Here is a 24,929-nt window from a genome sequence, read left to right on the forward strand (position 1 = left end):
AATGATTAATTCTCTAAAAACTTAATTTGATATTATATTAAAGTTCGGAGAACGTTCATGAATATAGATGGATTCGAATTTAAAAGATATAAATTAGCAGACCCAATGGAGGGTGGACCTGGACCATGGGTTTTAAGACCATGAATGTGTGCTTTCTTGTACAAGTCAGCCCAATGGCAAGTTGAGTTGAGCTTAGTTTATAACCAGTAATGCAAGCAAGATATGGAGAAGCTAAGCTTTTATAAATTATACAAACTTGACATGCGCACACCTTGACAAACTGGCGCATAGCCCTGCCATGGACAAAGAGAAATGAGCCACTTCCCACACACTTATGAGCTAAAGGACAGCTCCAGCTTAGTCCTCGAGCCAGAAATAAAAATGAGATACTATCTTCGGATATAAAATAGTTATATCACGTCAAAATATAAATCATATCACTAATTTCGTATTAATAATTAAAGTAACGGATGTTTGATTTTTCTGTAAATATAATTGTGTAACATGATTTGAATTAAAGTGATATATATTATAATTCCGCATTTAAATTTTTTTTAAACATAATTTGTTATTTGACTGACAAGAAGTACCCATTATTTGCAAAGAGAAAAAAAAAATTAAAACACAAAAAATTTTTTGGTTCAGTTAATTATCGATCTGAAACTTTTTTTTTTTTTCTTATTTTATACAGCAATGACATCAGGATTGCATTTGCTGGTTGCTTAGCTATACTTGTCTGCGACTGCGATTGTCCAACAAATCTAAAGGTTTATTTTACTTGCAACCAGGAACCATCAACAACCACTGTTATCTGAATAAAGTTAAAAGAAATTCATACCCATATGCTTGAATGGTCACCATTGAGAAAGGCAGAGCAACTCATTTTCATTAATCTACCTTTCAATATAAGTGTCGTCAAAGATGCTCTTTTTTCTTTGACAAATTTTTTACTTAAACTTCAATCCATGTGTGTAATGCCCACCTTGTTTTTATTAATACGAAAGAAGGAGAAAAAATGCCCCACTGGAATTTAGACAAAAAACTGCACCGTATTTTTAATTTGGAATGAATGCTAAAACTTTAAGAAATTAAAGAACAAATAACAATGATTATCATATGTTGTTGACCTCAATATACTGAACAAACAGTGCAGCTAACCTAATAATTAATATACATAATGAATTAATGATGAAGCATTTAGCATTTTTATTTAAGAAAAAAAATGGGATTTTTGAAATTGAAAATTCTCATATTTGACTCCAAATTTTACCATTGGGGAGCAACTCTATTCTTTAAGAAAATGCTAGCCTTTCCTAATGGAGTGAAATGGAGAATAACATTTGAGGCGTTGAGGGAAAACGATGTAGCACCATCCTCTTTTCAAATATTTATATATGATGTTGTTATTATAAATAATATATTAATTAATCTTGAAGAGAATATTTTAAAGATGGTAGCAAATTATACATATTCTTCAATGTGAAACCATGAACATTTTGCACAACATTTTTCTAACTAACTTTGGATTTAGAAGAATTCATATACATAATGTATTATCATGAATAAGATATTATTTGTACTATATTAAAAAATCCATCTGTTCTTCAATTAAATGAAACATTTTAGTCGTATGTTTGAGAAACTAATATATTAGTCTTTGCATGTTAACTTTATCATTAATGGAATGGTATGACTTAACGGTGGTTGTCGCGGTATTAAATTAACTTAAAAAACTTATTAGCCTTAAAAACAAATAGAGGCTTAACGGTGATTGTGCAAAAATTGAATCAAAAACAATTTAGGGTAAAAGCAAAATTAACTTCTTTATCTCTAGTTATTCTTCAAAACTATTGATTAACTTTTTAATATTTGATTTAATGCAATCAGTTACTCTTAGCAACAAAGTTGATGTGTAGGGACTAAACTGTCAATTTTTCAAATGTACAAGGATTAAAATGTTCCTTTTAATACTATAGGGACTAAAATGAACTTTATGATATGATATAGAGACTAATGTTAAACTTTTTATTTTTTTTAAAAGTTTACTAATAAAAAAGAATTAAACTATTATAAGCTTATAACATAAATTAAGAATTACATCAATTCAAATTAGGAGCTAAGTGAACTAAAAACTACACATAACAACAACATCAATTCAAACTACAAACTCATACATAAATACCAATGCTGGTAGCAGGACTCGAACACCCATACATCATAGCTGTATATACTGAATCTCGAGCTTCACTTTTACAAATTCAGCGAACAACTGATTTTCACTTATAATAAACTTTTAAAGGAGAATATTGAAATTATATTTATTAATGACCATGCTATTAATGAATTAGATTATGTCACTAAACAAAGTCTAAAGTAGGTATATAATTTAGTATGATTTATCGGTATATTAAGCCCATAATAATTTAAATAAAAACAAAATTGAATTTCCTGGTCAAGAATCAAGAGCAGCCCTTGCATAGTTTAAAACCCCAACACCATTTTTACTCCATTAGCTTGACCTTTCGACAATATCTTAAAATGCCTAAATCACCGTCACTCTTCGATTTTCACCTTCTCTTACTCTTCACTATCTTTTCCTTAGCCGCCGCCGATGCCATCGCCGCTGCACGGCCAATAACCCAACAATTCAAAGAAGCCCCACAATTCTATAACTCTGAAATTTGCCCTAAGATAGTTGGCGAAGATGATGAATCTGATAATGGAACCTCCGTTTTTTTATGCTCGGGTCAATCTGTTCACGTGGCAATGACCCTTGATTCAGCTTACATACGGGGTTCCATGGCGGCTGTTCTTTCAATACTTCAACACTCCTCTTGTCCCCAGAATATCGTCTTCCATTTCGTCGCCTCCGCCACCGCCAACGCGTCGTTTTTACACGCCACCATCTCTTCCTCCTTCCCTTACCTCAACTTCCAAGTCTACTCCTTCGACGACTCTTCTGTTTCACGTCTCATTTCAACCTCAATCCGCTCCGCACTAGACTGCCCTTTGAACTACGCTCGAAGCTACTTAGCCGATCTCCTCCCTTCATGCGTCGGCCGAATTGTGTACCTCGACTCCGACCTGGTTCTCGTCGACGACATAGCTAAACTCGCCGCAACTCAACTTGGAGACAACTCGGTCTTGGCAGCTCCAGAACATTGCAATGCAAACTTCACGTCTTACTTCACTCTAACGTTTTGGTCAAGCCCTACTTTATCCTTAACATTTGCGAACCGTAAACCTTGTTATTTCAACACCGGAGTAATGGTGATCGACCTTGATAGATGGAGACGAGGAGATTACACAAAAAAGATTGAAGAATGGATGGAGATTCAAAAAAGAACAAGAATCTACGAGTTGGGTTCTTTGCCGCCATTTTTATTAGTTTTTGCAGGAAACATAGTTGCCGTTGATCATCGATGGAATCAACATGGACTTGGGGGCGATAATTTTAAAGGTTTATGCAGGGATTTGCATCCAGGTCCAGTTAGTCTTTTACATTGGAGTGGAAAAGGAAAGCCATGGGTGAGGCTTGATGCTAACAGGCCTTGCCCTTTGGATGCTTTATGGGCACCGTACGATCTCCTGCAAACGCCGTTTGCATTAGATTCTTGATGGGAAAATTTGGAAATGTTGAAATGCTTGTTAATTCGCAGCTGGATTGCAGCGGTTTATAAATCTACCAGCTTTTCTGGCAAGTGTTTGTTTGCCGAGAAAGTAACAGAATCGTCAAGAAATGGGTGCATCGAGCTGTGTATTGTTTCTTCCTTTTGCCAAGATTACGCATTAAAGATGAAGAAATTGAAAATCCAGAAGGAAAATACCGATGGATTTTACAGTCTTTGTTCGGGCGTATGATAACTGTAATAAAAAATAATCTGTAAAGCAAATTAAAGAGGTGGCTATAATTTCCGTGGATCCTTTTTATTTAATAAAAAACAAATTTGCCTTTGTAAATAGTTTCTTTTTCCCTTTAATTACTATACAATTCTCACTTTTGTTTCATATTTTTGAAAGTAAAATAAAATAGTTTTTTTGGAAGTGTTTATATAAATAAGGCTTAATGCCTCTTTTAGAAATTCCTAAATTTTATGTTGATGATAATAAGATTTTAAAATTCAAAATAATAATGATTTTATGGGTAAAATTAAACAATAAAAATAGTTTAAGGGTTTCTTTAAATAAATAGATATTGTTTTCGTTTTTTCGGAAAATAGAAATATTGAAGAAAATGCCTTCAATTAAAATTTTTAAAATGATTTTTGAGAAGATGAGAATGAAACTATGTGAAAATTAGAAAACAAAAAAAATTTATTTTCACTAAAATTATTTTGTAAATGTGAAAAAGATGAAAACAAGATTCTTAACTTTAAATGAATTGACTTTAGTTCAAACCCTATAAAAACAAAAATATTCACTTTTTTTAATATTTTTCAAAATTTTAGTACTTTAGTTCAAATCTACATAAATGTATTTTATTATATTCACCATGTTTATATTATAGAAAATAGTTACCAAACATCTTTTATTATTAAAACAAATTTTGTTTCTATTTACAAAACATATTTTTCAATTTAAAAAATAGAAAATGGAAATTATTTTTGAAAACCAAACATAACCTTACATCAAGAGAAAGGAAAATAATGAGTTGAATTTCCTTGATTTTCCTTCAATTACATAGTATTTATTTACTCGATTTGTGGGTAAGACTAGAGAAAGGAAAGTATTTTTCCTATTAAATTTTACATAAGTTATTTTAAAAAATATATAATTGAAAAAATCATTATAATCCTTTTACTATCTTTTTAATCTAAACAAAATAAGCATACATTATTTTCTTTCTATTTCCTTTATAAACCAATGAAAGCTTTCAAAGAACATGTTGCCTATTGTATTACTTCTCTCCTTAACTTGTGATTGCCCGTTGGTTTCTATCAAATGGTGACAGATTGAAGGAGATTCCGGATGTCTTTAAGCGTTGATTGAAGTTTCCATCCTGCTTTGGTGTGTCCAAGTATAATGTTGGTCCTTTTTTGTCGATATCCATTAGCTTACACGAAGTAATATTATGAGACTTAAGGGTTAAAAGAATAATCCGTAGGGTAAGAATACTAGCCTGAAGTTGAAACTTTGAATGAACAACAATTGAAATCCGTTTTCTGAACAATAGCAACCCCTTCAATCATGTCGATTTTGAACAATGCTTCATGAAAGAGACCATTGAGAGGAGTGTTCTCTAGAACTGAGCGAAAGTTGAGTCCTTAATTGACTGACTTGATAAATATTAACAAGATAGGTGTTGAAAATTGAATGGTAGATATCAGATACTCTTTCAATAGCACCTAAAGGACTGGGATTAGATCCTTTGAAGATGAGTTCATTTCTTGATTTCCATATAATACCATAGCAATACTGAAGCTTCTTGAATCTTGAGAGTTGGTGTTGTTTCCTTGGAGCCATTGGAGAATCCAGTTTGAGATGAATGAGTTAGTTAAAGAGTTAGAGCAAAGCGCAAGAGGAGAATCGAATCAAATTGCCTTAGAAAAATTACAATTTAAAAAGAGATGTTCGCAGTTTCCCTATTTTCTTTATAGAGAGGACAAATATTACCATTAATAGAGTGTCTTATTGAGAGGAGACAATTACTACAGATCTTCCATAGGAAAATGATGACTTTGAAGGGAAGTTTAAGTTGCCAAAAATTAACCCAAGTTTTTTTTATAGAGATTGATGGAGGGTGGTAATGGTGCTCATCTAAGAAAAAAGGGAATAAGCAATTTTAACCAAAAATACCCTGAACAAATCTCCAAATTAATTTATCATCACCTCCCTGAATGGAAAGGATTCTACTAAGAAAATTTGAGGCTCTATTAGTATCAAGTAAGCTGAGGGACATATTTTGATATAGTTAGTTTCTTACCTAAGCTTAGTTGAGTATATACTTAAAAAGGTAAATTATACCATTAGCCACTAAATTATGAGTAAGTTTTCGTTTTGGCCACTAAACCAAAAAAAAGTTACAATATGGGCATTGAATTATTTGAAAGTTTTCATTTAAATCACTAAATTATTCAACATTAATAATAAATAAAGAAGTTTTGCCGACGTGCTCTGAGCGATGATTCGACGGTTAGTAGAACACACCTTAGATCCAAGTCAATCTAACAGACAATGTCAAAAATCAGGGAAAAAAGCTATTTGAATTTTAGTTCGCGAATTCGTGACGTCTAAAGCTATTTCATGAAAACTAAACTAAACTGTAGAAAGGAAGAGAAAAGAGAGTTTTGATTGATGTAAGTAATGCAAACAAAGAAAGCAATATAACATCCATTTTAACAGTTCAATGACTTAAACGAAAATTTTTGAACAATTCAATGATCAAATTATAAATTTTTTTAGTTAAATGACCAAAACAAAAACTTACTTATCATTTAATGACTAATGATGTGGTTTAACCTATACTTAAATAGTCCCATTTTAAAAACAAATTAATATTTATATATTAAATCAATTAAATTAAAAAAAATTAATTTTATTACTAACGCTAATTAAAATATTGAAGAACGACCCAAATTTAATTGAGCCTACCAAGTTGATCGAAAATGGGTAAAAAGGCCTGTGATTGTGAAGAAGGTAAGTTCCTTCCCTAAAGGCTAACACGCGCGTACATCGCACAGTGCACTGCCACTGGGGTTTCGGCTTTCGAGGCTTTCCCCAAACACCAAATTCCCCTGCCTTCTCCTCTGAACATTCTGCCTTCTCCTTCCGGTAATTATCTTCCATTCATCCCCTTTTTATTACAACTTCATCATCTCAACATTTGGTTCAGTGTAAGCTCTAATGGAATCAATTTTCCCCATTTCCCTTTTCTTTTTTCATATTCTATTTTAAGAAAAGTACCTTTTTTTTACTCAAACTACTTAAAACTTTTAAATTCTTTCTTTTTTCTTGATTTCATTGACATTTTATAGTGAAAGGTTATATTTACTTCGGATACACTGGTTTTGAAATTTAAAGTTATTCAAAGTTGTAAGCTTTTATTTTATTATTTTGAGTATCTATTTGAACATATAGTGAACAAATTTTTGTGTTTAAATATCTCAGATTTCGGCTGGTGGATTAGTTGAAAACCAGGCCTTGATGGTTTAATTATCTTTTTGGGTAATTTAAGATCATTTCTTGAAATCCCCCAAACAACTAAACGGAATGAGCATTGTAATCGTAAGTTCTTTTTTCTTTCTATTGTTTCTATATGTGAGCCACTTTTTCATTTCAGTAATGGGGTGAAAAGCCTTAAGAAATGAAGTAGATATCTCTTCCCGTTATGTTTCCATTTGCTGAATTGAGGGTTTGATAGATTTTGCATTTTTTAAGGTGCCATAGTATCTATCTTAAAAAAAGAAATAAAATAGAACACCAACAGTGATGTTGTTGGATTTGTGCTGGAGAAACCATATAGGTCACATTGTCTAGTTTTGTCTGTTTGAAACTCTCCAACATTCTTGCTTGTATATCTAAGCATAAAAAAATGGAGATAAAGTGAAGATTAGGACTACTTTTACAATGTTTAAAGATCGGTAAGGGCTATCTTTTATAATGTTATGTACCCTTATCTCAGACATTATGGTTTCAAAATGCTTGCTTTTTCATACTTGCCTCCTTGGAAATATCGAGAATCTGCGTTAATTCGTTTCAAAAACTAACAATATAATCTGAAAAGGTGCAATTTGTTGTCACCAATGAGATTCATAGGAGATTAATCTGTTTTATAAGCTTAACCAATGGAGATACAAGAGAGTATTAGGACAAAATTTACCATGTTTTAAAGATTGGCAATGACTATCTTTATAATGTTATGTACTGTTATTTCAGACAACGTGCTTTCTAAATGCTTGCATTTTTGTACTTTCCATCTTTAGAGTATTGAGATTCCATGGTTTAATTTGTTTCAATGACCAACTGCATAACTTAAAAAGGTGCAATATATCGTCATAAATGATTTTGATGGGAAACTAATCTGTTTCCTTGGCCACTTCTTTTGCGATACGTTTGCTTTTCATCGTATAACTTATGTTTGTTTGTTGAACTTCAATACTTTATAGGTGTTAACTATTTATGTATTCTTTCATTAACTTGCTTGTTTTGTCTGTTATGAGTATTTAAGAAGCAAAGAGAACCATCAAGATTGCCCAGCAAAGCAGATGCAGAGTTTGATAGGATCAGCAATTTACCAGGACATGTTATTGATCAAATCTTGTCACGTTTGCCGATAAGGGATGCGGTAAGGAGCAGTGTTCTGTCAAGGAAGTGGAGATACAAATGGGCTACGATACCTTGTCTTGTGTTCGATAATCATTGTTTTAATTTCTCTTCCCAAGACCAATCTTTCATAAAAAACAAGCTTGTAAACATCATTGACCATGTACTTTTACTTCACAACGGCCCAATACACAAATTCAAACTTTCACATCGAGATCTTTTAGGTGTCACTGACATTGATCGATGGATACTTTGCATATCAAGGAGCTCTATCAAAGAAGTCGTGCTGGAAATATGGAAGGGCCAGCGCTACAAACCACCTTCTTGTTTATTTAATTGCCAGAATCTAATTCATTTGGAGCTATTTAATTGTTTGCTAAAACCTCCATTGATGTTCAAAGGTTTCAAGAATTTGAAGAGCCTTGATCTCCAGCATATTACCATCACCCAAGATGTGTTTGAAAAGCTCATTTCGAGCTGCCCTTCTCTTGAGAGATTAACATTGATGAACTTTACTGGTGTCACACATCTTATCATTGATGCACCAAATCTGCAATTCTTTGACATTGGTGGCATTTTTGAAGATGTTAGCTTTCTGAATACGGTCCATTTATCTTTGATTTCCATTGGTTTGTATGTAAATATTGACAATGAAGAGAATGGTGCTCAAGACAATTCTAGTAAACTGCTCAGATTCTTTGTTAATCTGCCTCATATACGGAGGCTGGAGATTCAGAGTTACTTTTTGAAGGTAATGGCGTAGTGAACATCATTGTATAGAACTAGTATCTTCTTGGATATGTTGGTTCCCTGGGGCATTTCAATCTGAGTGTCTTTGTGTGCTCATTATCATTTGGACATCTATATGCACTTTTACTGCCTTTTACAGGTGTCTGCATACATGAAATATCCCGAAAAATGGTTATTGAATCCTGATATGCTTGTTCAAGTCCTCTACAATGTGCTTATTCCACTTTAATTTATCCATTGGAGATTCTAATATATACTGTTTTTCCTTTTTCCACTCCAGTATTTGGCGATGGGATATGTGCCGAGCAGGTTGCCTAACCTATGTGTTGATCTGAATCATTTATCGATTCGTATAGATTTTGATGATTTGGAGGAAAATACCGCTGCTCTATGCCTCCTAAGAAGTTGTCCAAATCTCCAAGAGTTGGAAATGTTGGTGAGTTCCATATCTTTTAATCTTTTAGGTTCTTTATGATGATGCAAACGGTAATATCTCTAGCTCTTATATTGCATTAGTGTTTTTAGCAACATCGTTAATCTAAAAAGATTATGCATGTAATGGTTCTTGGTTTTGGAGGTCGATTAGTGGATTAGAAATGTATGATGTTTTATGTAGGCTCGGCCCGAGGAACAATCTTCCATGGAAAGATCCACCAACTTCTGGGAAGATGATCATTGGAGCTCTTTGTTTGCACATCTGAGACTGGTCAAAGTGTCTGGCATCTCTGGTGTTAAATCGGAAATGGATTTTATCAAGTTCCTGCTATCGAATTCACCTGTGCTCGAGCAGTTGACTGTTAAGCCAGCTTCCCAGGAAGGCGAATGGGAGTTAATGAAGGAATTGCTGCGGTTCCGGCGAGCTTCGATATATGCAGAAGTCATTTATTTGGACCCATGATACTCATGGCTGCCATTGTGGAAAATTAAGGGTTTTAGGAAAATGGCATCCATGGCAGGTTTGCTTATTCACTTCCTTATCAGGGTAGTGCCCTTTAAATTTTTAATGCATAAAACCAGAGTTGTTAAGTGCTTGTTCCCATTTGGTTTGTTCTTTTTACTCTATTTTTTGAATAATTAGTCCCAAATCCACAATTGTATAATCCGATTTTATTTTATTTTATTTTATTGTACAAATGTTGGATTTTAGAATTTGAATGCATATCTATTAAATAACATTGTGGTCGCATGAATCAAGTGTCTGAGTTTATTATCTTAATTTTATCAAAATGACTAAACTACATTTTCATTAAATATTTCTTTTATAAAACATATAAATTTTGTTTTTAATATCTTAATTATGGAAATAAATAAACTAAATCCGCAAAAAAGAACTACATTTTCATTTAAAGCTAGGCACTAATAATATTTATAAAATATCGCAATTTGGATACATAGAAATACATAACTCTACCCATCTAAAGGATACATAGAAATGCTTCACAAAAATTAATTAATTGTAAAGATTTTTCTTTAATTTTAGCTAGATCATATTATAATAAAAGTTGGGCTTCATGCAATTATTAAAGATGATTTTAATTTGGAAACATAAAATAAAATTTTAAGAATTAAAAGGAGACTAAATTAATTAATTAAGTTCAATATTATAGTAACAAATTGGTTGATACTATCAGGGATAAATTTTTTCAATAACTTATTTAATTGATTTTGATGTTTTGAATTTTAAATTTTCAATATTGGAAAAAAATTAGAACTTTCGGCAATGGGGCAAACAAGTATAATTTGACAATTTTTAAAGCATTATTTTAGTTTCTACCACCTTTTCACTTTAATCATTAATTTTTTTACCCCAATTAATATTAAAAAAATATTTTTGTGGTGACCTAAATGAAAGCAACTTAGAAGTTGGGGGATCAAAATGAAAGTATGGACATGATGTGGCATATATAAGTTAATTGTTGTTAGAGATTTAATGATTGGGTGACTAAAATGAAACCGTTTTAAAAATTGAGTAACGAAATTGAAAGGATTTCATTTTAAGTGCCCAAAATAAAAGCGCCCTAAAAATTGGGTTTTCCCATATTACATATACTAATAGCATTAGACCTACCCATGAGTCAGGCTGTGGTCCGATTTTAAAATGTTTTCAAGCTCAAGTTCACTTCCGTCTTGGCCGGATTTGCTTAAAAACCCGTTTCATTATTCAAAAATTAATAAAATATTTTTATATTTAAATTGAATTTGAGTCGAGTTAGACTAACCTGAGACATAAAAAATTATGTCCAAGCCTAACCCAAGTTGAGTCAGGCTATCAAGTGGGCTACCCAAACTATAAACAAATCCAATTAGCATACATCCTTAATTAATAATATAAAGAAAATTAAAATCTAAAAATGACATACTAACCTATTTCTTAATTCTATTTACTTAAAAATCTTCACCAATACATCAAATAATAATTTAAATATTCCTTAAAAGATAATAATCTCAAGATTATCATTAATTTTTTTCAACAATATTTTGGTGTATCATTAATAAAATAAAACAAAATTAGATTATGACACAATCACGATGTAGATGAAAAAATAGTGTAAAACCATAATTATAAAAATTAAACAAAGCTTTGATTGAAATAGTGAAATTAAGGTATAAAATGTTGAGCTTTTAATTTTATTTTGAATTCAAATATATTCTTATAGTAATATTTGTTTCTTATAAAAGTTTTAGCTATTTTTCAATTAAAAATAATCACAGGGCTTAAATATAATATAGATAAAATGAATTATTACCGCACCCATTATTTTGGCAAAATTAACTACACAAATCTGATTTATTTCAGGCATAATGGTAAATCTAGTTTTATTTACTCTTTTTAACCATTTTGTTAGTTTCACTAACTTTTAAATTTAGTTCAATTTACTCTTTTTTTAAAATGGGCATAATGGTCAATCTAGTTTTATTTACTCTCTTTTTTTAACCATTTTGTCATTTTTTTAGTTTGGCTCTCAACTTTTAAATTTAGTTCAATTTACTCTTTTAAAAAAATTAATTGAATTGTTAAAATTTTATAGTAATCCATATGTACTTCATTGCTAACGTGGGCATTCTTTTAAAAAATTTACAAACTTTTTAAAATTTTTGAAATTATTTTTTATTTTTATTTTGAAATTTTATAAAGTATACATCAATTGTCACCTATGTTATGTCATTGCTAGTAACATTTTAACAATTTAATCAAATTTTCTACTCAAAGAAAAGTAATTTGACTAAATTTTGAAGACTGAGTGCAAAAAAAGAATTAGAGCCAAAGTGACAGAAGAGATAAATATTAGGAACTAAATTTGTGATTATGACTTTATTTTAAATGATTTTCATCTATCCATAAATTAAAAGAATTTTGTTGGTTTGTGTCCGTTAACCGTTAATCACTTTTTTTTTTTTAACATTTCCTCTCTTTGAGATTGGGCACCAGGGAAAGCTCGCATAGGAAGGAGAAGGTTGAAGCAAAGCCGAAATGGCGAAAACGAGCGCCGATGATGAGGAGCTAAGGCGAGCTTGCCAAGCTGCAATCGAAGGCTCGAAGCAGAAGATCATGCTATCAATTCGCGTAGCTAAACGCCGCGGGATATGGGGCAAATCTGGCAAATTGGCCAGCTACATGGCTAAACCTAGAGTCTTTGCTCTTTGCTGTACGTCTTTTCGGTAATCTGACAAGTATTTTCTTTCCTTTAATGCAGGATGTAGGATTTTTTTTAACTTTCTTTTTTCATTTGTAATGTCTTTGATTATGCTAGAATTGTGCTAAACACGATGTTGAACTACTGGCTAAAGATAGTAAAATTGTGCACAACCGATAGGACAGTTCAAATTCAAGGAATAAAAACTATACTTCTTAAAGGTTTTGAATTTACATAACATGATCACATTTGAAGTAACATCTGGTTCCTTATTTGTCCCCTTTGGAGTTTTTATTTTGAATAATGTCGGATTCTTGAAGCTTGTTTTTCTTCACTGAAGCCGGATGCAAGTAAATATGAACTATTTTAACCTTTTCTTTTTCTCTTAGAGAAGGTGCAGGTTTCTTGTTCTTATGCAATAACTATGGTTTCTAGCGGAGGAGTTATTGAGGTAATTCTCTTATTGCAATCCTTTAGACAATGTGTGTTAGGACAAACAAGGACAAAAGCAGAAAGATTATCCAGTGGGTTTATGGTTCATTATTAAAGCTTTATGGTGTTACTACGTGGTAGCTTGCTAGAGCTTAACAGTGGCCATCGCATGGTTGGTTAGGGTTCCCTGTAAACGGTTTTTGCCTTCTTGTATGTTTATTGGTTCTTTGTTAAGGCTTTGATGGTGCATTTATGTGCACCTCAAGCTTCTTATGCTGATATAGTTAAACATTGTTCATTATAGATCAGATTTCAATGTTACCAAAAAGAATTGTCAGGGTCTAATTAGTTTTCTTTTGAGTGAATTTGTGCTTAATCAAGAGTCTTATCTGAAGATGGCCATGGTAAAGTAGGAGCTCGCTTTGTTCATTTTTCATATGGATCATGTCTTTCCACTTTCTACTTAAGTTTACTACGGATAAAAAATAAAGAATAAACAAATAGTAACTAAAGTTAGTCATTTGTCAACCTCTTCGGAATCATTTATAGTACCACTTTTAGCTTTAAAGAAAGAGAATATTTCTAGTATAAACAGAAAGCAAAATTCATTAACTTCCAAGTTCCAATACAAAGGGAGGAGTACTATTTGATTAAAGACAAGGTTCTTAAGTAGTAAGGATTTTAGTTATTCTATATTGACATATAAATCATTTAAATTGTGCAGCCTGCTAAGTTGTACAAGCTGAACCATCTTTCAAGGGTGGAGGTTTATAACTAATGAACCCAGTGGATGTACTTTTACTATGGTAAGCCCTTCTTTTTGTTGTTTGAATTAGAATATGCTTTGAAAGCTGTATGATCTTTGATTTTTGTCAATTCAGTAGGCCAAACAATTCTTAGGGCTTATGTTACCTAATGAAGTAATTCAGCTGAAGTTGAAGCCGTTTCTCTCCCTGCTTGAGATTTTTTCTTCTGCTTCTTACTGGATTTCTTATAGGGATTCGATAGCCTCTCAAGTCAGAGTATTGCTCCACCTCAGTGGACCATGCGCAACATTGATGACAGGTAAATTGAGATAGCTCTGAACCGAAAATATCACTTTTTTCATGTCAGGGTAGCTCTTTTTCCCCTTTTATGGTCCTTTCCTTTTGGTTTTGAAAAAAACCCAATTCTTATATTCTTTTCTTAATTTTCTTTTTACAACTGGATGTTATAGTTATTGATTTGTCTATGTTCTTTCTTCAATATTTTTGTAGGAACCGCATTTTATTCTGCATTTTAAACGTCTGTAAAGAAGCATTTGGTCGTCTCCTCAAAGTTGTTGGTATAGATGTTGTGGAGATGGCTCTTTGGGCTAAGGTGAGTGATAATTTTATTCTTTCCGAGTTCTTTACTATTGAATTAATACTAAATCATTTTTATGCAAATTGTAGAGTAATTCGAAAAACTCTATAATCTAGTGTATAACATAATCTTTTTGTTGCTTCTGCCCAGTGACGAAGTTTAAGGATATTCTCTCTAATGAGTATCATTTCATATTGTTGAGTTCTGATCTGAAGTAGATTTAATTTCCCCTAAGATTCAATAAATCTTATTTTAATAGTTTTATCTGAATTTGTCTTCTCTTTCTTGTCTTTGACTTTTATATTGTATCTAGGAAAATAAACCCTCAGTTATTACTCAAAAGAATCAGCAAGCTGGCCATGGTCCAGTTTCTACTAGAGTAGCAGAAAGTGACTTGAAGGTGACTGTTGAAAAGGATCTTATCTCCACAGCTGAGGAAGACGACATGGAGGCTCTTTTGGGCAGGTATGTATTCAGTGGCGAAGCCAGGGTGGCTGGCAAGGGTCCAGTCCCCCTTAAAATGGAAAAAATTCTATTTAAGCCGTTTATAATTTATAAAATTTTAAATTAGTAATTGTAAAATGCACTTTGACCCCAGAAATGATAAAAATTTGATTTAATCCTTTAAAAATTATAAAGATGGCTATTAAAATGTTGAAATTACATTTTTACTATTGTAAAAATATACAATTTAATTCTGACCCCTCAAAAAAATTTTCTGGCTTCGCCCCTGAATGTATCCTTCTAAAGTACAGAATGGTAACGCCAATTGATAGAGTAGACATAAGGCATGAAACATACATGCAGCCCAATTCTTTAAATTTGATATGCAAGTATTAATATATTGTTGGTTAGATTCAGAAAGATATCAGATGAGTAAGGTTTCTATACCATTGCATTTTCATTTTTTTAAAAATAAAATATTCATGTATCATTTGCCAAATTTCAAAGATGGCTAAAGTCATATCTATTCCTCTTTAAGGGGGGGGGGGGAGGTCCTTATCTTGTCAGTAATATCTTTGATTATTTTGGAAACAGAGCCAAAGGTGTTTGAAGATATGGATTGATTCTTGTAGTGATCATAGTTCCATGGCAGTCTATGATTCCTGATGTCTTTTTCTTCATCTGTTGCATTCGCCTTACTGAAAAGCAATATACTGTTTTTTATGCTTAGCGCTAAATGTTGAAGGTCTTAATCCTATCCTAAATTCTCATAACATGGTACACAGTTATGTCATGGGAATTGGTGAAGCTGAGGCATTTTCTGAAAGATTGAAGCGAGAGCTTCTTGCTCTGGAAGCAGCAAAAGTGCATGCCATGTTGGAAAGTGAAACTCTAGTTGAAGAGGTATTTTCATTCTACTTTTGCTTTTCAATTTTTTTCCTTTACATCATGTATAGTCTCAAATCTCTCTAACATCATGTTGGGACCATGAAGAATCAATGGTCTCTGTTGTTCCATGCTGTATAGCTTTTTTAATCCAGTCCCACACCCATATGCTTTAGGTTTCAAACAAGCTTATCAATTGTTCTATGCGGTCTTCTTTACTCCCATTTCGGATGTACTCAAGTTCACTATTTCTTCACTTTGACTTCTAGCCATTTTTCTATGACAGCTTCTTATTGTGTTTGTCTACTCCTAAATAGTTTCAATGAGTATGTTGTTGTGCTTGAGGAACTTCTGTTTATTTTCCCTCTTTCCTTGTGGCTTTTATGATTTTTCATATGTTCAGGACATTATTTGGTCTTTTTTGAAAATTCTTTATTAATCTTGGTGTTGCTTTCATCTCTATTAATCATACGCTTCTTACTCACCAAATTAATTTTTCTGTTATTTGGTCTTTCAGGTATTGCAAGGGCTTGAGGCGGCAACTCATTGTGTTGATGACATGGATAAATGGTTAGGGACATTCAATGTTAAATTACGACACATAAGAGAAGATATTGAGTCAGTATGAACCTTTTGTACATAGTCCGTTAAAATGTAGGGTTCTCTGTCTGTCATTGTTCCTGCCATTATGCCAAATCCTTACACGCTGATTCAACTTAGTTATTTTAAGAAAGGGGCTTTTGACATTTTTCGTTTTACACTTCCCTCTACCAGGAGCTTGTCTGAAGCAAAGATAGTTCTAACTTCAAAGTTATTGCATCATTTGTATTATTTATTTGCTTCTAGTCTGCTGCAACTTTTTTCCCAAAGTAGATAATCTGAAGATGGAAACTATATATTCTTGACTTCAACATCTAACCTCTTCTCATGCTGGTTGTAATTCTTTTCACAATATACAGATAGAAACTCGTAACAATAAGTTAGAGATGCAATCTGTAAATAATAAAGCACTCATCCAAGAACTTGATAAGCTTCTTGAACGATTATGTGTCCCTTCTGAGGTATGTTATCCATCTCTATGTTTTTTGTTTAGACTTCAGCTAAGGTATGTCGCTTGTATTCTTCTTAATAACCTCTTTTATCTGATGTAGTATGCAACATGTCTGACAGGAGGAAAGTTTGACGAGGCTCGCATGACTCAAAATATTGAAGCATGTGAGTGGTTAACTGGAGCTTTACGGGGCCTTGAAGTTCCTAACTTGGAGTCCACTTATGGAAACATGCGAGCTGTATGGACTCTCCTCTCATTTCCCCCAGTTTCTTCAGTTTTATGGCTAAGCAAATTATCCAGTTGGTTATGTGGTACATGTCTAGCTTAACACAAGCTGATCACTTGGATGTCTATTTAACTTTGGACTTTTTTGGAATTTTTACTTTCAGTAACTTTGCAATGAGCTAGTATTGCTATTTGATTCGATATATGTGGTCACTGAAGAATAAAAGTAGCTCTCTGTTTGTTGTGCCTTTTATTTTAGGTTAAAGAGAAGCGGGCAGAACTCGAAAAATTAAAAGCTACATTTGTCAGGAGAGCTTCTGGTTTCTTGAAAAATTACTTTGCCAATTTGGTGGACTCTATGATGAGTGACAAAAACTACTTCTCTCAGGTATTTCCTTCATGTTATTTCATCGTGATGATAAGTGTCATGTCAATTGTGTGGCAAGGATTCCTAATGTTGTTAACCTGCTTTCCTAACAGCGGGGACAGTTGAAGCAACCTGATCATGCTGACTTGCGATATAAATGCAGGATATATGCTCACCTTCTGCTACATTTAAAGGTCAAATTGCTGATCAACCCTAAAATCTGTAAAATATCACCCCTTGGTTGTTTCTGATATTTTGTTCCTTCTCCCTCTCAGAGTCTTGATAAAAATTGCTTGCGTCCTTTGAGGAAAGCTTATTGTAGCTCCCTTAACTTATTTCTGCGCCGAGAGGTTAGGAATGCAAAATGAAACATTTAGTTATCTAGAAAAGAAATGCATTTCTCATTTGAACTTTATTCTGGTTACAGTGCTTGATGAGGAATTAAAATTCTGTTTAGGCTCGTGAATTTGCCAATGAACTTCGTGCCAGTACAAAAGTATCAATAAGTCCAACTACTTGGCTGGAAGGTTCCCCAGGTGGCAATCAAATTGGGAATAGTACAGACACTTCTGCACTTTCCGATGCATATATCAAAATGTTGACGATTTTCATTCCATTACTTGTAGATGAGGTAATGTTCCTTTTGCATGTAGTTTATGTTGAATCTATTCTCAAGTCTTAATTTATTACAGTTTTTTCCTTCATGGCTTAAACGGCAGAGTTCTTTCTTAGCACACTTCATGTGCTTTGAAGTTCCTGCACTTGTTCCCCCAGGAGTTGGTGCTAATGGTAATAAAAGAGGATCCAATGATGATCTGGGCATTATGAACATGAAAAGCAATGACAGCAAGGACGGTAATAATTTTCTTGTGTCTTTATAATTTGTTGGACGCATTCTCCCTTTCCTCTAATTCAAAATCTCAAAAAGGGAAACTATATGATTTTTCTATGTTAGTTTCTATATATGATTTTCAATGTAAAATCTGCAGATCTGCAATCATTAAATGAATCACTTCAAGATTTGCTTGATGGAATCCATGTAAGCATATTGGATTTTTTTGCAGATAGATTCTTTTGCTCCTTGGAATTCATGTAATCATTAAAAGAAAAACGTTTAGGTCTCAATGTAGGAACATTAGCCATGTTCAAGGCCTAACTTGGATCAAGAAAAAATTTAGACCCCAATATGAGAACAGCTGCCAAGTTTACGCCCCCAAAGTGATTTAACCCAAAAAAATGTCTTACTAATAAAAGGAAATCAACCATTTTTCAAGGCCATTTTCAAAGCCAAAGAAGAAAAAATTATCTCACAAAATATCTCCTAAAAGTATGAGCTAAATCAAAAAAAAAAAAAAAACGATCCAAACCAAAAAGGTAAAACACCCCACGTTGCTTTGACTCTTCATCTTCTTTTTTCTGTTCAACATGTGCTCGACTCATTTCTGCATATAAGTTTGACGATATGGCCTCCCAATGATGCTCCGAACATATGGGGAAAAAATTAAACAAAATATGAACATACATTTGTAGGATACATGCTCATATACATCCAAGTCCGTGTAACAAAGAAAATCCATCTTCAGTACGGAGCCCAAAAGGCTGAGAAGAATAAAAACGAAAGGATAGGGAATACAAAAAATCAAAAACAAACACAAAAGTCTACATTATGATGGTGTGTCTTTCATCAGCTATACAATTTTTTAGACAGAACATTCAAGTGTAACATTAGAGGCCATCTTGCTAGACTAATAAACATGCTTTCGGTACTCATCATCATTGAAGAAAAAGGAATGTAAAAATTGACAGGTAGTAGATGCAACATAGTTTGGCAAAGGATTGGCAACTACCTGTGTAACCGGAAGAAGTAGTGGAGGAAAAGTGAAGTATCTTGAACCAATTATCAGAGAATTCCTTCAAAGGAAATAATCGGGCATTCTACAAGTAACATCGAGTTCTCCTCTCCTTGGAGCTGGCTCAAACTGTAGCCAGATGAACTTAATGGTTTTACAAACACAAGGAAGAGGCATCCGGGAATTCAATTTCAAAAGTTAGCTATTGCTCTTTTACCTTAATTTGTGTGCAATGATAGGAAAAGGAAAAAGAGGGAAATGGGGGAAGAAAGACCTGGATGAATGTGTGACTCTTGCAATCATCGACTTCCAAAATCAAAGCCTTGTTCCCACAACGATAGCAATAATTAGGGGCACTAAATATGATTACCACCTTTCGTTCCTGTTACAAGGAAATAATTGGGAATTCATAAACCCGAGCAAGCATATAAGCAAAAAATAATAAGAGTTTAACTTCTAAGAATCATGAATGATTGCATGTGCCCAGTTAAACCCATCCATAACCAGTTAATGAACTCTAGCAATCAATTTTAAGTTGTTTGTGTGATTGTATGTTCAGATATATCCTACAAACAAGAACTTAAACTTTTGTTATTAAAATACTGAAACAAAAAAGGCAAGACAACAACAAAAAACTTGAAGAATGGTCACTCCGAACATTAGTTACCAACCAAAAGTATAGCCAGCACCACGAGGTGAGATGCCCCAACCACATCGATCATCTGGATCAGACCACAATAAATCACACATGGGACCTTCGTAAGGAACCTCTTGAACACGGTCAAAGTTTCTTATGTTATCCAGGGTTTCAATTGAAGGGACAATCCACCATGCAGACACCTAAGATGAAGAAAAAAACACTACATCAGTGAACAGAAACACAAATAGCATTTTAACTACCATCATCTCCCTTCCGTTCTAGGAGGTACAAAGTCGAGTTTGAACGTTGCCAAGGCAATACATCTTTTTAGCCAGGAGTAAAACAATAGAGCAATACAGTCGTTTATCTTGACTTTACAATAACCACTAAATACAAGAAACATCTAATTGCTTCCATGACATTTCAAAAAAATTTGGTGTCATTTCTTAAAGTAAGAGACTTCTAGTTCCTATTTAGAATGATTTCAAAATGAAACGGGATAAAGGTAGCAACCTATAAATCCCAACTTTTTCTTGCCCAATCAAAAAGACAAAATGAGTTCTCAAAACTTAAAATTCAGATAGAATGAATATGATCAAAGCTAAAATAATATAGCAGTCTAGTACCACGATAATAAAAAATATGGAGCACAATAAGAGCATTCAATTGCAAAACCAAATGAAATACAATTAAAACATAAATGCCAAACATCAAAGAGACTAAGGCCAATATGCATGCCCTTAGTTCTTTCTTTCCTAAAATTTATGTTGCTATTAATTGAAATCAAAACAGTTTGCACCTCATATTAGTTCTACCCACCAAAGCAGTTAATGGAAAATAGTCAAAAAGGTCGGTAAAGATCTTCCAAACATTAGCATTTCCATATCTGTAAGCAAAGCATTGTAAAAAGTATTATCACGGATTTGCAAGAGAAAGAAGCAACTACAATCAAAGCAAATACAGTACCAATTTATTTTCTTAACTGGAAATAAGAGCAGTTTAAGAATATCATGAAGACAAAAAAGATAATGAATAGACATTTAGTAGAGCTAGCACATTTGAGGCTATTATTACTACACCCTTTCAAATGAAGGTTATGCAATAAAAACTCACTTTCGCAGGCATTTAACATAAAACCCATAAACTTGAGTGATCTGGCAAGAGAAAAGAATGACTAAAGATTTCGCTTGACATTTACTACAATAATTGGTTAAAAGCTCATATTAGAGCTTGAATTAAGACTAAGGTATGAATAATATAACACCAAAAATTTCAAAATTTGTGCGTATGTGTGTGGATGAGGGAAAAAGTAAAAGAAGATGCAGACTTCATACCTGGCAGCTTTCATGATTTCCTCTGAGAATGGTAAGGGACTTCTCAAGCCACCAATAGATGAAATAGTAGAAAAGTGGTTTTATCCAAATGAAATACACAAATGGCTTACTGCTTAAAATTGCTATCGATCTCAGTGTTGTTGATTTCAATTTCAAAAGATTATGCAGCAATGCAGAATCAACTATGAACAAAGTTAACATGTATCTTTGTGAACAGAAAGAAGTAACGGTAAGCAGAGACTCCGATGATTTAAATATCTAGCATCAACCTAGCGCAGAGTATAATTCCATTTAAGTGGAAATTAATGATAAAAACTGCCAGCAAAACATTTCCCTACATGTACCTCTTACATTACATCAAATTAAAGTGCATCCACCACAAAGAGAACAAAAAAAAACAAATACAATAAAATGCAGCCACTCTAGATCCAAAGAAAACCCTATCTAAAGGAAAAAATCTGAAGTAGTTCACCATCACTCTAACCAGTATAATCGTCCCTAGAAATCGTCCAAAAGGCGGAGGCACGTTTAATTTATAACTTAAAGCCCACAAATATCAATCCAAGCAAGTTTTTTTTTTCTTCTTTCCTCTGTAGTGATGATAGGAGGATGTGGCCAAATTTCAGTTACACAACTAGGAGCCAAAACACATGATGCCTCGTTTGGTAGGAGTGTTATAATCCTTATACACCTCTTAATACATCAGTTTAAAATAAACAACTGTTTGGTTGAGAAAAATAAATTTAACATAGCTGTTAAGAAATCATCAATCACATGACTCTTTCAATGTAGCCGCAATATAATCTACCATGTAATCATATTACTCTTTACGAAATTAATCTTCCACATCAGAGGTTTCCTCATCGTATTCATCTCCTGTTTCAATCTCTTCATATTCTTCGTCTTCATCATCATCATCATCATAATCACCACCTTCTTCTTCTTTGTCTTCCATTCTATTCTCCATGTCTTTCAGCAAAATGTCTTCTCGAGGTATCAGATTCGCACCTTTACCACGATAAAGAAGCCCCGTCCTCATTACGTGATAGAACTTATGTCTTAGACGAACAAGAGGATGTGGATTCACTAGTTTTCCCCGTCTGTATCCTTCCTTGAGAGCCACAGTTGTCGTTTTGCACTTCAACGAGAGGTAGAAAATCCCAGGATATCTAGTAAACAATCGAGTAAACTTATGCGGGATGTTCAGCTCCTCTCGCAAGCTTCTCAAGTAGTTCCTCTTGGTCTTCTTATGAATTGTCAAGCTCAAAAACTCATGCAATACACCAACAGCCCTTTTCTCCATAAGCTCACTATTCGGATCAATATGCCGAGAATCTTCGTACGGAGATATGTATGGAAGCTTCTGAAACTCCTCCATCCAAGCTCTCACCTTCTTTTGTGCTCCATAACCCCTTGGGAAATTCATCGGGAATGCTAATGTGGTTTGGCCCCTCTTAAATTGCCTGTACTCATCACCCATCTCCTCACCCTCATTACTTTTTTCCAATGCTGAAACAGCAAATTCCTCGCGCCATCGTTTGAGTCTCAAAGCTGAAACACCAGTTGGTGCCTTAACGAAACTGAAATGATCAGGGTATTTCGGGATCAACACTTTCTCAAAGTTATCTGGCAAACCAAGATCCCATTTCAAGGAATGAAGGGACTGAAGAGGTGCAGTCCTACTTCTCATCATCATAAGCACCTTTGAAAGCCTCTCTATGGTATCATTCTCATGCGCTTGGTGTATGCTTTGCTCTTGCGAATCTAACAAGAGTGCAGTGCCCGTCAATCGAAAGCAAGGCAAATTCGCGTAACGCGCATGTGGGAATTCTTCAAAGAGAGTAGGGTACCTAAAACAAATTCAGAAGAACCAATTTGCAATCACCAACGGCTATACTTCGTATTCAACTCATAGTCAATACCAGTTTATTAAACAAGGTCTCTTGTTAGTGCCAAATGGTTTATGTTACTCATGCTCGAGGTTAGTGCAAGATATGGGTATATATGCCTGACATGAGAATGCTCAAATATGGGTATATATGCCTGACATGAGAATGCTCAAAATTTTCAAAGGTTTTATGTGTTTGAACAATTATACTCTACAATTTATAGCCATTGTAATGTAAAATGAGTCCAGTAACACGAGATATAACAACACAGCAATGTGGGAATTCATCAAACAGAGTAGAACACTTAACACAGAGTCGGAAAAACCAATTTGCAATTTCCAACTACTATTCTACATATTCAACTCAAGTTAATATCACTTTACTAAACAAGGAAAACCACTCTTTTGGCAATGTCTACCAAGTTATGTTAATCAGGCTTGAGGTGAGTGCTAAATACAGATAAATATATGTCTTAGACGAGTATGTTCAAATTCTTTTAAGTTTTTCAATGTATTTTGAAGGAGCTATGATCGGAAATATGGCGTCGAATACAAATATTTTAAGAAAAATGAAGTGTCCGGGTACCACGAGAAATAACAACGCAGCAAATTACCCACCAAAAAGGATTCACTAATGCCAAAACCTACATATAGGGTATTGCTTTGTGATTCTGCCATTGAAAAGAAAAATACAAATATATTGGCTAACCAAAACTAAAAGCACAAATTTCTTTGTAACAAAAAGGGTGATTTTAATATAAATTTAATCAATTTTTCATATAATATAAATCATGATTTTATCATGTATAACAACTTTTACATTACAATGCAAATAGTAAACAACAAAAATGGCAATTAAAATGAAGCTTTTTAAAAAAGAAATGAAAAAACTATTCATCGTTGCAAAACCAGCTAAAAAGGGCATTTAAAAAATGGAGGATACGAGGCCAAAAATACCTACGCAAGAAGCGAAGAACGGGGACAGTGAGGCCGAGGAGCTTTTGCCAATCGGCGAAAGACTTGGCAGTGAGAAAACCGGTGGGCGAGCGTTTAATAGCATCCTTCAAGAGGCAAGCCGCTTTGAGATCGGTGTCGGTGTCAATCACGTGGTCAAGGCTACGATTCTTAACCCATTTCAACCTCACTTTCACTATGCCCCTCCATTGTTGATGCTCAAATTGGGGGTGTGAAAATAGGTTTTTTATTGAGGAAACAAATATTTTGGCTTTGAACATTATTTGTAGCAGCTGCATAAGTATCACCAATTAAAGCGAAAAACATATAATCTTTGGTGAATTTTGTTTAGTTTTCTTTTCCATACTGAGAGAACTGGAGCAGTGCTTTTCAGTCGTTTACGTTTGGTCTAATTCTGGTTTTAGTATATCCACTATGTTGAAATTTGATATTTAATCCTTCTTTTTGAAATTGTAATCTGATATTTTATTTTTAGGTAAACCATCAAAATAGTCACTTTTGTAACATTTTAGTCATTGAGCCATTAATTATCGTTAACGGTATAACGGTAAGCTAACGTGGTGGTATGTTAAATCATTAATTCAATAAAATATTTTAGGTTAAATTATACAATTGATCCTTATAATTTTCTGTTTTGAGCAATTTGATTTTTTCTTTTATATTTTTTTTCCTTTATTTTCAATTCTTTTATCCATCTTTTTTAACGTAATTTTTGTATGTTTTTCATTTATTAAAAAATTATGTCAACGCTAGTTCTCATGCCCTCTTTCATGTAACTGCAACTTCAATAAAAAAAAATCGATTATTAACTTAAGCTCATATGAAGAAAAGTTTCAACATGTCAATT

The 24,929-nt window shown here is 33.3% G+C and overlaps 3 protein-coding genes and 1 pseudogene across 5 annotated transcripts; 3 read left to right on the plus strand and 1 right to left on the minus strand.

Moving 5' to 3' along the window:
- Positions 1–2,458: 2,458 nt before the first annotated feature.
- On the plus strand, positions 2,459–3,960 carry LOC105771176 (probable galacturonosyltransferase-like 1). Its single transcript, XM_012592589.2, has one exon. It carries the CDS (start codon positions 2,539–2,541, stop codon positions 3,616–3,618), a length of 1,080 nt encoding a protein of 359 aa, XP_012448043.1. The 5' UTR covers positions 2,459–2,538; the 3' UTR covers positions 3,619–3,960.
- A 2,642-nt stretch (positions 3,961–6,602) lies between these two features.
- Positions 6,603–10,198, plus strand: LOC105770080 (F-box/FBD/LRR-repeat protein At1g13570). Of its 3 annotated transcripts, none has more exons than XM_012591129.2 (5): positions 6,603–6,771; positions 7,108–7,224; positions 8,168–9,013; positions 9,293–9,448; positions 9,629–10,198. In XM_012591129.2, exons 2-5 carry the CDS (start codon positions 7,210–7,212, stop codon positions 9,908–9,910), a joined length of 1,299 nt encoding a protein of 432 aa, XP_012446583.1. In that variant the 5' UTR covers positions 6,603–6,771; positions 7,108–7,209; the 3' UTR covers positions 9,911–10,198. The 3 variants fall into 3 exon arrangements, with proteins under 3 accessions (XP_012446583.1, XP_012446585.1, XP_012446584.1); XM_012591131.2 differs by having other exon boundaries at positions 8,171–9,013; XM_012591130.2 differs by having other exon boundaries at positions 6,618–6,833.
- A 2,158-nt stretch (positions 10,199–12,356) lies between these two features.
- LOC105766886 (exocyst complex component SEC3A-like) lies at positions 12,357–18,462 on the plus strand (annotated as a pseudogene).
- A 3,003-nt stretch (positions 18,463–21,465) lies between these two features.
- LOC105770079 (protein WHAT'S THIS FACTOR 9, mitochondrial) lies at positions 21,466–24,459 on the minus strand. Its single transcript, XM_012591128.2, has 2 exons — positions 24,065–24,459; positions 21,466–23,069 (listed from the first exon to the last, which is right to left on the minus strand). The coding sequence occupies exons 1-2, from the start codon at positions 24,358–24,360 to the stop codon at positions 22,055–22,057; spliced, it is 1,311 nt and encodes a 436-aa protein (XP_012446582.1). The 5' UTR covers positions 24,361–24,459; the 3' UTR covers positions 21,466–22,054.
- Between the last annotated feature and the right edge of the window lie 470 nt (positions 24,460–24,929).

The sequence above is a fragment of the Gossypium raimondii genome, chromosome 5 (assembly GCF_025698545.1).
Source record: "Gossypium raimondii isolate GPD5lz chromosome 5, ASM2569854v1, whole genome shotgun sequence".
Lineage (NCBI taxonomy): Eukaryota > Viridiplantae > Streptophyta > Magnoliopsida > Malvales > Malvaceae > Gossypium > Gossypium raimondii.